The 12,735-nt window shown below is 42.4% G+C and overlaps 1 protein-coding gene across 1 annotated transcript in view; it reads left to right on the top strand.

The window, feature by feature from the left end:
* DNAH9 (dynein axonemal heavy chain 9) overlaps positions 1-12,735 on the top strand; it is a 285,692-nt gene that overhangs the window by 203,261 nt on the left and 69,696 nt on the right. Inside the window, exon 50 of the mRNA XM_069603577.1 lies at positions 9,498-9,923. Coding sequence (XP_069459678.1) covers positions 9,498-9,923 — 426 coding nt within the window. The remainder of the gene's footprint in view (positions 1-9,497; positions 9,924-12,735) is intronic.

The following is a 12,735-nucleotide window of genomic DNA, read 5'->3' on the forward strand; positions in this document are numbered from 1 at the left end:
AAGCCCTAGCTGCAACGCTGAACTCTTAATTGCAGCCTTTGGGATCCAGGTCCCTGACCAGGAAATGAACCCAGGTCCCCTGCTTTGGGAGTGTGGAGTCTTAGCACTGGACCACCAGGAAAGTCCCTCTGAAGCTTTCCGTTATGGATTCTGTGTAGCCAATGCACACCTTGCTTTGGAAGGTAGCATCTCTTGGCTTAGGGCCTCAGCACATCTGAGACTAAACTGAGGACATTGGAAAATCCTGTGATGTATAGTTATGTATAAATTGTATTAAATGTGAAATATGAGCACATTTTGGTGTTTTTTTATGATGTGTGGTGGGAGGTCCCTAAAAGGAAAACCTATAAAACCCTTAAGTGGACCTCTACCCCACATTCATAGAAAACACAAGATTTCTCCAGGAAACTTTTGGGAATTGTGGATAGACTGGCGAGTGGAGGTGTAACTCAATTATGCCACCACTTCTCAGCCTGAAAGCTTTTCTTTCTTCTCAAAGCTCTTTTTATTTTCACTGAAGGAAAATTGCTCTACAGTGTTGTATTGGTTTCTGCCATCCAACAATACGAATCACTTCTCGCCAAGAAGATGAACGTCTTTCATAAGATTTTTTTGACACAGAGATTATATTTTCTAAGATGAGCTGAGTCCAAATTCTGGCCGGACTGTTCACTGTGTGTGACCCTAGGAATGACTTTATGTTCTCTGAGTCTCTGTGTCCTCACCTGTAAAGAGGTGGTATATATATAACATAGTCCCCATCAGGTTGCGAAGGACAGGGAAGCCTGGCGTGCTGCAGTCCATGGGGTTGCAAAGAGTCGGACATGACTGAGCAACCGAACAGCAACAACAGGTTATTGTAAGGGTTCAGTTAGATAATGCATGAAAAGTATTAACAGCTAACAGATGGCAGCCATTCAGTTTGTTGTAGTTGATGATGTCTTTATAACAGTGTTATCTCTTCTGTTTCCGCAGGCTGGAAACAGTGAAAACCCCTGAAATACTCTTGGTTAATTTTATGGCTGATTAGTTAGGTGACCTTTGCTGGTAGAAATAAACACATAGAGGTGTAACTCATGGAAGTGACGGGACCGGATTCAGAAAAAAAGCACTGGATTTGAGGCCTAGATACCTCTGCCACAAAGAAAGTGAAACTCACGTTCCTAAAGGAATGACGTTTTCTTAATAATTTTATTTGTTTATCTTTGTCCATGCTGGGTCTTCATTTCTTCTCAGGCTTCTCTGGAGGTGGTGGGCAGGTTTCTCGCTGCGGCGGCTTCTCTTGTTGCGGAGCACAGGCTCTAAGGCAGGCAGACTCCGTAGCTGTGGTTCCTGGGCTCTAGAGCACAGGCTCAGTTGTTGGGGCTCATGGGCTTAGCTGCTCCCCAACATGTGGGATCTTCCCAGATTAGGGATTGAGCCCCTGTCTCCTTCATTGACAGGCGGATTCCTTACCACTGAGCCACCAGCAAAGCCCGCGAAAATGTTTTTAATGAGTGCCTACTATGTATGGTGGCTCAATGGTAAAGAACCCACCTGCCAGTGTAGGAGATGAGGATCCTGTCCCTGGGTCAGGAAGATCCCCTGGAGGAGAAAATGGCAACTTGCTCCAGTATTCTTTCCTGGACAATCCCATGGACAGAAGAGCCTGGCCAGCTGCAGTCCATGGGGTCACAAAGAGTTGGACACAACTTAGTGAATTAAACAACAACTGCTATGTGCCAGATAACATGACGGGTACTGTCTTCAAACTAGCTGTGGAGCCTCACGCACCAGTCACTGAACTTCATCCCTCACAATGGCATATAATGTTATCTTAGCTTCAAGGGTACAACGTAACAATTCGACATATACAAATCTGTTGTGAAGCTATCACCACATGAAGTCTGGTTAGCAAGTATCACCAGGCATAGTTGCAGTTTTTCTTGTGTTTTGTCTTTTCTTCTTCTTTTAAGATTTACTCTCTTAGCAACTTTCAAATATACAACACAGCTATACACTACATCCCCAGGACTTATTTATTTTAAACCTGGAAGTCTGTACCTTTTGAACCACCTTCATCCATTTCTCCCAGCCTCCACCCCCTGCTCAAAGAAGTAGAATGGATCAGATTCTACCACACAGAACAGGGGAGATGTTTCTTCACGAACACAAGGACCCCCTTGAGTATCCTCAAATTTTTTTGCATCCACAGGACTCTGGTATTTAAGGACCACATTCCTATTTTCTCATCATTTTCAAAGTTAACAGTGAAGCTTTAGTTAATATATAAAGAACACCTGTAAATCAGAGCATAGTAGTAAGTCCCTGTACATTTTAAGTCTCTGCTTTGGCAGTTTTATTTCACTTTTATAGCTAAACTGAAGCAAATCCAGTATAGCTTTTCCTGCCCTCATTGAAGAATGGTTTTGCTTACAATTTCATGGCTTCTTTTTTTCTCCTTGCAGAGTTACTTGAAATTTTCTATTTATTTCCTATGCATTTTATCCAGTAAACTTATTTTTTATTATACAAATAACATATAATGGCATTTTTATCATTCCAATAATTCAGAGTACAGAAAGTACAGGATGAAACATAAAGTCACCCTTCTTTCCACTCCACCCCCCAGTCCTCTCCTAAAACAGCACTCCTGGAAAAGCTTGAACTTTATCTCGTCCAGCAATTTTTCTATGTATTTATATCTGTGCAAATACGCATATGAAATACACTAGGTCTTCCCTAGTGGCTCAGATAGTAAAAAATTCACCTGCAATACAGGAGACCCAAGTTCAATCCCGAGGTCGGAAAGATCCCCTGGAGAGGGGAATGGCAACCCACTCAGGTATTCTTGCCTAGAGAATTCCACGGACAGAGGAACGTGGTGGGCTACAGTCCAGTGGGTCACAAAGAGTCGGGCATGACTGAGGGACAAACACCTAGGGCTCCCCTGGAGGCTCAGACTGCAAAGCAGGAGATTTGTGTTTAAAGCATGATATATTTTATATGCACTGCGTTATATGTTTATATGCATATACAATATATCATATTTTAAATACTAATAGATAATGACAACTTACTCTTCCTCATGAAACAAGACTGTGTCACGCCAATACATACACTGAAACCATATTTATTTAATGCTTTGTAGTATTCCAGGCTATAGCGTACTCTATTTCTTTTAGCTATTTACTCCTGAGTGTCTAATTAGTTTCTTTTTCTCTAATGCAAATATTCTTGTGCATACATCTCTACTCCATATGTTTAACTATGTCTCTGGGCCAGATAAGAAATACACTTGTTTGAGAGAACAACATGGCAGATTGTATCGTACCTCCTCCACCCCTCAAAATACCCACGTCCTAACCTCTAGAACCTGTAGATTTTATTTCATATGGTGACTCTGTGGGCGTGATTAAATCAAAGATCTTGCCGTGGGGAGATGATGCTGGATTATCCAGTGAAAGTGAGAGTGTTAGTCGCTCAGTCATGTCCAGCTCTTTTTGACCCCATGGACTGTAGCCCACCAGGCTCTTCTGTCCGTACAATTCTAGAGGCAAGAAAACTGGAGCGGGTTTCCCCTTTCTCCAGGGGATCTTCCCCATTCAGGGATCAAACCCAGGTCTCCTGCATTGCAGGCAGATTCTTAACCATCTGAGCCACCAGGGAAGGCCCCGCTGGGTCCTAAATGTCATCACAAGGATCCAAAGAAGAGGGAGACAGGAAGATCGGAAGAAGAAGGCAGTATGATGGTAGGAGCAGAGGGGGTAGACAGAGCTGATTTGATGTGGAACCTTGAGCCAAGGAGTGAGGCTGGCTCTAGAAACTGGGAACAGAAAGGACTCTCTAATCCAGCCTCCAGAAAGAATCAACCTCTCCTGACCTCCAGAATAGGAAGATTATACGTTCACGTTGATTCACTGCGTTTATGGTAATTTCTTACAGAAGCAATGTGTGTGCTCAGTTGCTTTAGTCCAGTCTGACTCTTTGCAACCCTAGGGGCTGTAGCCCGCCAGTCTCCTCTGCCCATGGGAGTCTCTAGGCAAGACTACTGGAGTGGGTTACCATGCCTTCTTCCACAGGATCTTCCTGACCCGAGACTGAGCCCCTGTCTCTTATGTCTCTTGGATTAGCAGGTGGGTTCTTTGCCACTAGCGCCACCTGGGAAGCCCCACAGAAGCAATAGGAAGCTCTAACAATAATCCTCTTTTTTATGTAAATAATGCTCAATTTCTATCCAAAATAGCTACTCTTGTTTGTAGTTGTAAGCATTGCTTTCACCCACATCCTTGCCAGTCTTAAGTATTTTCAATCATTCTAATTTTTCTCATCTAATAATCTAATTTTCTCAATCTAATAATTTTTTCATTTAAAAATTTGTGAATGGTTTGATTCTCATACTTAGATTACTTCCTTCAGTATTTGCTCAGATTCTTTGTCCATTTTCTGATGAGATAATTTCCCTTTTCTTTATTGATTTATAGGGTTTTTAAGATAAATTTTTCCTATACATCTTGTTATATATGTTGTAAATATTTTCTTCCTGTCATTTGACTTGTAACTTAATATTGACAAGTTATGTAAAAGATATATTCCATAATTAAATGATTTTGAGAATTCTAGGGCTACAGAGTTTAACAGACTTCCTTCCTACAGGACTTTTTAAGACCTTTATTATCTGATAAGCTTGATACTAAAAGTGATAGAGATAGCACAAGAAAATAAGACCTCAAATTATACAAATTTATAAGTAGTGATTTAAGATTTCCATATAAAATGCTGGTAAATCAAGCCTAGCAATGTATTCAAACAACAGTATGCTACCAACCGAAGTTTTGCCTATGTAAGGCTACTCCTGTAAATATACCCAACCATCAATCAAAGAATAGCTTTGGGGGACTTCCCTTGTGGTCCAGTGGTTAAGACTTTGCTTTACACTGCAGGAAGTGTGAGTTGGATCCCTGGTCTGGGAGCTGAGATCCCAAATGCCTAGAAGCCAAAAAGTCAAAACATAAAACAGAAGCAATATTGTAACAAATTCAATAAAGACTTTAAAAATGGTCCACATTAAAAAAAAATCTTAAAAAAAAAGGCAAAAAATTCCGTAGTTAGAGAAATGTCAAAAATGATACCTAACGCAATTCAACATCCATTCCTACAAAACTCTCAGTATAGTAGGAACAAAAGGATATTTGGATAATTTGCTAACACAAAGCAATCAATCCCAGTCCAAGAATGAAACATCCCATCTAATGGTCGAGCATTAGCAGAATTCCCATTAGCAAAGAAAAAGCACAATAATGACCCCCTTTGCTTCTGTTATAAAACAATTGCCCTAAAGTTTCTAGCCAGTGCAATGATAAATGAAAAATGGTAATCGTGTAACTGTTGTAAAGTAGCAGACAAATTTGTTATTATTCATAGATGTCATAAAAATATAATAAAACAAATAAAAGGGGAGGGTTAAGGGTGCATTACAAAATTTAATAGCTTTCCTAATATCAGCAGTAGCCAGTTAGAAAATATGATATTTTCAAGATAGCAACCAAAACTCTCAGTATAAGTAAACATAAATAAATTTATTGAAACTATGTGAAGAAAACTGCACATCTTTGTTGAGTAGTGTAAAATAAGATGTGAATAGGGAAATAGATGTACCAAATTTGTGTAAGGCAAGATTTAATATTTTAAGGATGTCACTATTCCTCAAATACTTTATACATTAAATCCAAGTCTAATTTGACTCTGATTTGGAGCTTACTTATTTCTAATTTCATTAAAAGTTCATATCATTTAAGCAGCTATTAAAAATTTAATAACCTAAATACTTAACAATATGGAGTTGGCTAAATTATGGCTCATCTAAATGAGAGAAATGGAGAAGGCAATGGCACCCCACTCCAGTACTCTTGCCTGGAAAATCCCATGGACGGAGGAGCCTGGCAGGCTGCAGTCCATGGGGTCGCTAAGAATCGGACACGACTGAGTGACTTCACTTTCACTTTTCACTTTTATGCATTGGAGAAGGAAATGGCGACCCACTCCAGTGTTTTTGCCTGGAGAATCCCAGGGACGGGGGAGCCTGGTGGGCTGCCATCTATGGGGTCGCGCAGAGTCAGACACGACTGAAGCGACTTAGCAGCAGCAGCAGCAGCAGCAGCAGCAGCAGCAGCAGCAAATGAGAGAAAATTGCACATACTTTATTTAAAATCATATTTTGCAAAAATAATTAATAACATAAAAGAGTTTAAGATACAATTTTCAGTGAAAGCCAGATTCAAACAAATAGTGTAAATGGTGATTGTATATGTATATGTATGTATATGTATATGTATGTGCGTGTATGTATGCATGTGTGTGTGTTGAATCACTTCAGTCGTGTCTGACTCTTTGTAAACCTATGGACTGTAGCCCGCCAGGCTGCCCTGTCCATGGGATCTTCCAGGCAAGGATACTGGAGTGGGTTGCCATGCCCTCCTCCAAGGGATCTTCCCAGTCCAGGGATCGAACTCGCGCCTCTTATGTCCCCTGCGTTGGCACATGGATTTTTTACCACTAGTGCCACCTGGGAAGCCTACATATATGTATACGTGTATATAAATGAATGAGCCAGACATATACCACATTCACATATATTCACACTGTATTCACTCATTATCTTTCTTTTCTGTGCCTCTTTGTTAGTTTGTTAAGCATATATAATGAAACGTACCAGGACAGTGTTTATCTCTGGGTAGTAAGATGATGAGTGAGTCTGGCTTTCATCTTCATCTTTGCTAAATATTTCACAATAAATATGTATTCTTTTTAAAATATAAATTTATTTATTTTAATTGGAGGTTAATTACAATATAGTATTGGTTTTGCCATACATCAACATGAATCCGCCACAGGTATACACGTGTTCCCCATCATGAACCCCCTTCCCTACTCCTGCTGCTAAGTCACTTCAGTCGTGTCCAACTCTGTGCAACCCCATAGACAGCAGCCCACCAGGCTCCCCCATCCCTGGGATTCTCCAGGCAAGAACACTGGAGTGGGTTGCCATTTCCCTCTCCAATGCATAAAAGTGAAAAGTGAAAGTGAAGTCGCTCAGTCGTGTCCGACTCTTAGCGACCCCATGGACTGCAGCCTACCAGGCTCCTCCGCCCATGGGATTTTCCAGGCAAGAGTACTGGAGTGGGGTGCCATTGCCTTCTCCATTCTTTTACTAGAAGGACTAAATAATGTAATCTTAGAAGCCAGTGAACGATAAGAAAGAAACTGTAAAAGAACTGGAAAAGTTACTATAAGGTCACATCATCTTAATATATATAAAAGACCCTTCTTACCATAGAAACAAAGGATGATAGCATGATGTCATCTGGAAAAGGATTATTCAGTTTGGCTGTAGGAAAACCAGATTTCTGCCTGTCACCGAATATCTTAAACAAAAATTTTAAATTAAAAAAAGAGTATTCCCACGTGTGTGTATGTGTGTGTGAAGAGCTCTTATAAATCATGCTGGAACTGGCATTTGTGCCTGCCCTCTCCTCACTCATTTACTCTCTGCCCTTCCCCCTCCTGAAACGTCAGGTTCCCTAAGTGGTCTTCCCAGAACCTCCTCCCTGGCCAAAGTGATACCATCACTCTTCAAGAATCTGCTAGCCGACTAGCCCTGCTTTTTGCTTTGTTTCAGAGCACTTCTCACTCTGTAATATACCAAAGATTGACCCTTTTGTGTCCGTCCCCACCACCTGCATGAGCAAAAGGCCTGACTTTTTTATTTACCACTGCATCCCCCCCTTTGCCAAATGAACGACTGGGCAGACACGTTTATTCACTCAGCGGAGAATCCCTGACTGCCCTGCACGCCAGACACTGTTCCAGGTGCCCGTGATGCTTCCGTGAACAAAGATTCTGCCTCTGTGAACATTCTGTTTCGCACTGGGCAGGGGTGAGAGACAATGAGCATCATGAAAAAGCACTGTATACAATGTGTGTGTGTGTGTGTGTATACACATATGCATATATTTATATTTAGATATTCAAAAAACTAAGATAATGACTTGCAGCCTCCCATCACTTCATGGCAAATAGATGGGGAAAAAATGGAAACAGTGACAGACTTTATTTTCCTGGGCTCCAAAATCACTGTGGGTGGCGACCGCAGCCATGAAATCAAAAGACACTTGGTCTTGTGCTCTGCCACAAGAGAAGCTACCACAATGAGAGGCCTGTACACCACAACTAGAGAAAAACCCACGGAGCAACAAAGGCCCAGCATATCCCCACCCCCCCAAAATATATATATATAAATTTTCTTTTAAGTTAGAAGGAATTACATTGAAATATTAACAATAATATATCTAGGTTATAGAATTAAATTTCATCTGTACCCATTTTTATCTTTTCTTAATTCAGTACATTGAACATACATGGTGAACTTAAATTGCATTAAAATTGTGGGGGTTTCATTTGTGATTGTGTTTCCCCTCTTTGTCCTCTTTGGCTCAGGGGAGGCACAGGGTTGGGTATTCAAGTACACCTGCCACGCCTATGCTGTCCTTCATTCCTGTCCACTGTAGATAAGACTCATGACTCAAAGTGCAAACCGTGGCGAGAATAAACGGAGCATCTTCCTAGCTGCTTCCTTTCGGTCCTAGAAATAATCCCCCTCCTGTTTTGATTTCCAGGCCTGAGAACACCCCCAAATTAATCTGGCACAAGGATCTAACCTTTGAAATTGAGATTTTCCCCTGTTCACAGAATCAGCCTTGAAATCAAGTGCTTTTGAGATTACATGTTCCTCACTGTCGGTCACAACAAACCTTAAATCAACTTCATATGCGTTTCTGACCAAATTTCACTTGCAGGTGGACTGCTCCCAACCTACAGGTGAAAACACTAAGGCCTAAGAAGTTCGAGTGGCTTTTCAAGGTCAAGCCTTTCAGCCATGACTTTCTAGGGCAAGTGAAACTTGTAGCGAAGCTCCAACCCCTGTCTAGGCAGAGGCAGTAACGGCACACGCTGTACCTGGCTTTCTGTCTGCGCTATTTCTTGGCAGAAACAACCACTTTGCTATCAGGATGGTCAGCTGTAGTCAGAACAAGCTCATGGAACAAAGCAGTTTAATTAAAGGAAAAATATATATAGTTGGGTTACACTGCCATTCTCTTCAATCCAAGATGGAAATTAATTTATAATAACCTTATCTTTTATTCATGGCACGCTGCCTGTTTCAGAGCATGTTGACATCCTTATACGTTTCAGTTAAATGTGAAATAATTGTGCGTTTCTGATGGGCTGCAGGTCAAAGTGCTGAGAGAACCTCGCTGAGTCTCGACTAGCCATTCGGAGCAGTCTGGAACCACTGGGGAATTCTCGGTTCCCTGCTGATGAATCATGATATTTAAAATTTCGAGGACACCTAAAGGCTTCGAAATGGCCCTCTAAGATCGCTGCGAGCCAGCCTCCACGAGGGGTCGACAACAAAGAGCCCACGCGTTTTCCTCTAACAATGTGCATCTCTCTTGCAGACCAATCTGACCGAGCTGAAGTCCTTCGGTTCTCCACCACCGGCGGTGAGCAATGTCAGCGCAGCGGTGATGGTGCTCATAGCCCCCAGGGGCAAGGTGCCCAAGGACCGCAGCTGGAAGGCCGCCAAGGTCACCATGGCCAAGGTGGATGGTTTCCTGGACTCCCTCGTCCACTTTGACAAGGAGAACATTCACGAGAACTGCCTCAAGGCCATCAGGCCATATCTGCAGGACCCCGAGTTCAATCCGGAGTTCGTGGCCACCAAGTCCTATGCGGCCGCAGGCCTCTGCTCTTGGGTCATAAACATCGTGAAGTTTCACGAGGTGTTCTGTGACGTGGAACCCAAGCGCCAAGCACTGAGCAAGGCCACTTCGGACCTCGCTGCTGCCCAGGAGAAGCTGGCAGGCGTTAAAGCCAAGATCGCTGTAAGTGACCCCCACCTGAGGCAAACAGCCCTCTCCCCCAGGCCCCAGCGCCTCAGACCTGACTTTTAAAGAAAACCAAATTGTTATGTAAAATCTAATTTTTCAATAGAGGAAACTTTTAAATTTTTTTTCTCAAATACCGTGTAGTCCAAACAAGATAGATCCACCGGGCCATGGGTTTAAGCTTTGGTCCTGAAAGGTTTTTTCCATTTCCTCCAAGGAAAGAAAAGATGACAGACGGATACATATAATAAATGAACAGTATTATCCGTGGAACCAGCTGCTATCTTATTAGTCACAAGTGAATCTAATATTTTTGCACATCTGATAGTTAAGAACAAAAGGTCAAAAAAGGGAGATTCTTTAACCTATTTTATTGAAGTATAGTTGATTTACAATGTTGTGTTATTTTCTGCTGTATAGCAAAGAGATTCAGTTACACACACACACACACACACACACATTCTTTTCCATTATGGTTTGTCACAGGATATTGGCTATAGTTCCCTGTGCTGTACAGTAGGACCTTATTGTTTATCCATCCTATAGATAGTAGTTTGCATCTGCTAATCCCCAAACTCCCAATCCATCCCTCCCCCCACCTCATCCCCCTTGGCAACCACAAGTCTGTTCTCTTGTTTGTGAGTCTGTTCTGTAGATAAGTTCAAAAATGGGAGCTCCTTTTTCCTCTTTGAGACAGTTTTTCACCACCTTTCCCCACCTTGTGCATCAGGATCTTCCATTCTGGCCACTGTCCACCCCCTCACTCTCATTGCTGTGGACATGTGTGTCTGTGGGATGTGTTAAGCCACCTGTGCTGCCTTATAGAAGTCTGTAAGAACACCTAGCACGTTGTGGTTTGGGGTGGGGGTGGTTCCTTGGCCATAAATATATAATTATTAGCTTCTTGTTGATATTTTTGTTGTATGTCCCTCACCCAGGATTGGGGGATGGAGATGACCTTGGATTCACCCCTATTTAAGAGAGATTCCCCTTGAACTTCACTTTGCCATTAAAATGACATGTGTTCACGTTCAGTCATGTCTGACTCTTTACGACCCCATGGACTGTAGCCCGCTAGGCTCCTCTGTCCATGGGATGCTCCAGGCAAGAATACTGGAGTAGGTTGCCATTTCCTCCTCCAGGGGATCTTCCCGAGCTAGGAATTGAACCTGCATCTCCTGCATCGGCAGGCAGATTCTTTAACACTGCGCCACCTGGGAAGCCGTTACAATGGGTATCGCCAACGTGAGAGGTGGAAATCAGAATCCTGTAGACTGTCACGGCAGCTAAAACCCCATTGGCAGACCTTCCAATCCACGCTGTGCTGTTCACCAGTGGGTGACATATAGAAAGGGCTTTCAAGTGCCCAAACTTCAGCTTCCTGACATAAAATGGACACAGTAATAGCCCCCACTTTGTGAGTTTGCCATGAGGATCAAAGGAGAGAAGCAGGTAGAACAGAGGCCCAGAGCCCAGCCCACAGGAACACAGGGAACTGCTGCCACCACCAGGGTTCCTGTGACCCCTAACCCCTGCATTACCTCCACCTGCTTCTCCACTGGCTGCAGGTGTCATCATGCCTGTGTCCAAGCCCTGGTCACCACCACGGTGAAGCTCAAGCCGAAACTTTCCCTGGATCTTTCGTTTCTACATGTGCATTCTAGGCAGATAAGATCTTACTGCACATTTCTCGTGATGATAAAAAGGGCTTTACAAATTATGAAAAGCAAGATGGCAGGCCTGCTTCATGCTTCAAGTTTCACAGGTTTATTGATCCGTAGATTAAATTCCTCAGCTACAGGCCTCAGTTCAAAGATCCTTGCAACCAGACTCTCTATAAAAAAGAGATGCTTTGGCAAAGCAAAGAATCTCCCAGTATGTTTGCTTTATAAAACCTGGATATTCACGGGCCAGATTACTGATAATCAACCTCACAACAGCCCTCTTGAAAGAACACCAGGAGCAAAACACTCTACCACCCTGTTGACTGCTTCTAGGGGGGAAAAGACCTTCTGATCATTTTCATATTCTTCAGTCTCTCTGAGAAAAGTGTTACAGGAACTACATTTTCAAAGCTCTCTCTCTCTTGCTCAAGTTATTTTAACGAAAGGAACATTTGGTGCAAAGGGAATGTTTTCAAAATGTTTATACCTTTTCAGTTAGCCAACATGCACATGATGGGCTCATTCAACCTGTGAAAGCAATCAGAATATTTTTAAAATACTTGGCTACCTTAGGAAGGCACTTCTCTTCTGCCAAAATATTTTTTGAAATTAAAAATAAAAAGATGCCTTCTTGCTTTGAACAACCTCCTCTCCATCCTTTGCTCATCCACATGCCTATCAACATAGGCATGACATTCACCTACTAATAACAGGAGGGTGGACTGATACCCATTGCACATATGGATGCCCACCTAGGCAGGAAAGTGCCTCCCTCTGTGTCACTGAGGCCACAGCCAGCCCTCTCGAGTTGCATCCCCCCTTCATCCCCTCCAAGAAGAGGAAGCCTGTTTTTAGGATTTTAGCATAATTCCAAGTAAAGAATTTTTTTTATCAGAGTATGCTTTCTTTATAATGTTGTATTCGTTTCTGCTGTACCAAAAATTTTATATTCATGATGCATAAAGCAAAAAAAAAAAAAGGCATCTTTCAGAACACATTCTACAAGGTAATTTCAATTTGATTATATATATAATTAAAATCCCTGGAGGAGGAAATTGCAACCCACTCCAGTATTCTTGCCTGGAGAATCCCATGGACAGGGGAGCCTGGCAGGCTACAGTCCATGCGGTTGCAAAGAGTCAGAC

This window comes from Ovis canadensis, chromosome 11, assembly GCF_042477335.2.
Source record: "Ovis canadensis isolate MfBH-ARS-UI-01 breed Bighorn chromosome 11, ARS-UI_OviCan_v2, whole genome shotgun sequence".
NCBI lineage: Eukaryota > Metazoa > Chordata > Mammalia > Artiodactyla > Bovidae > Ovis > Ovis canadensis.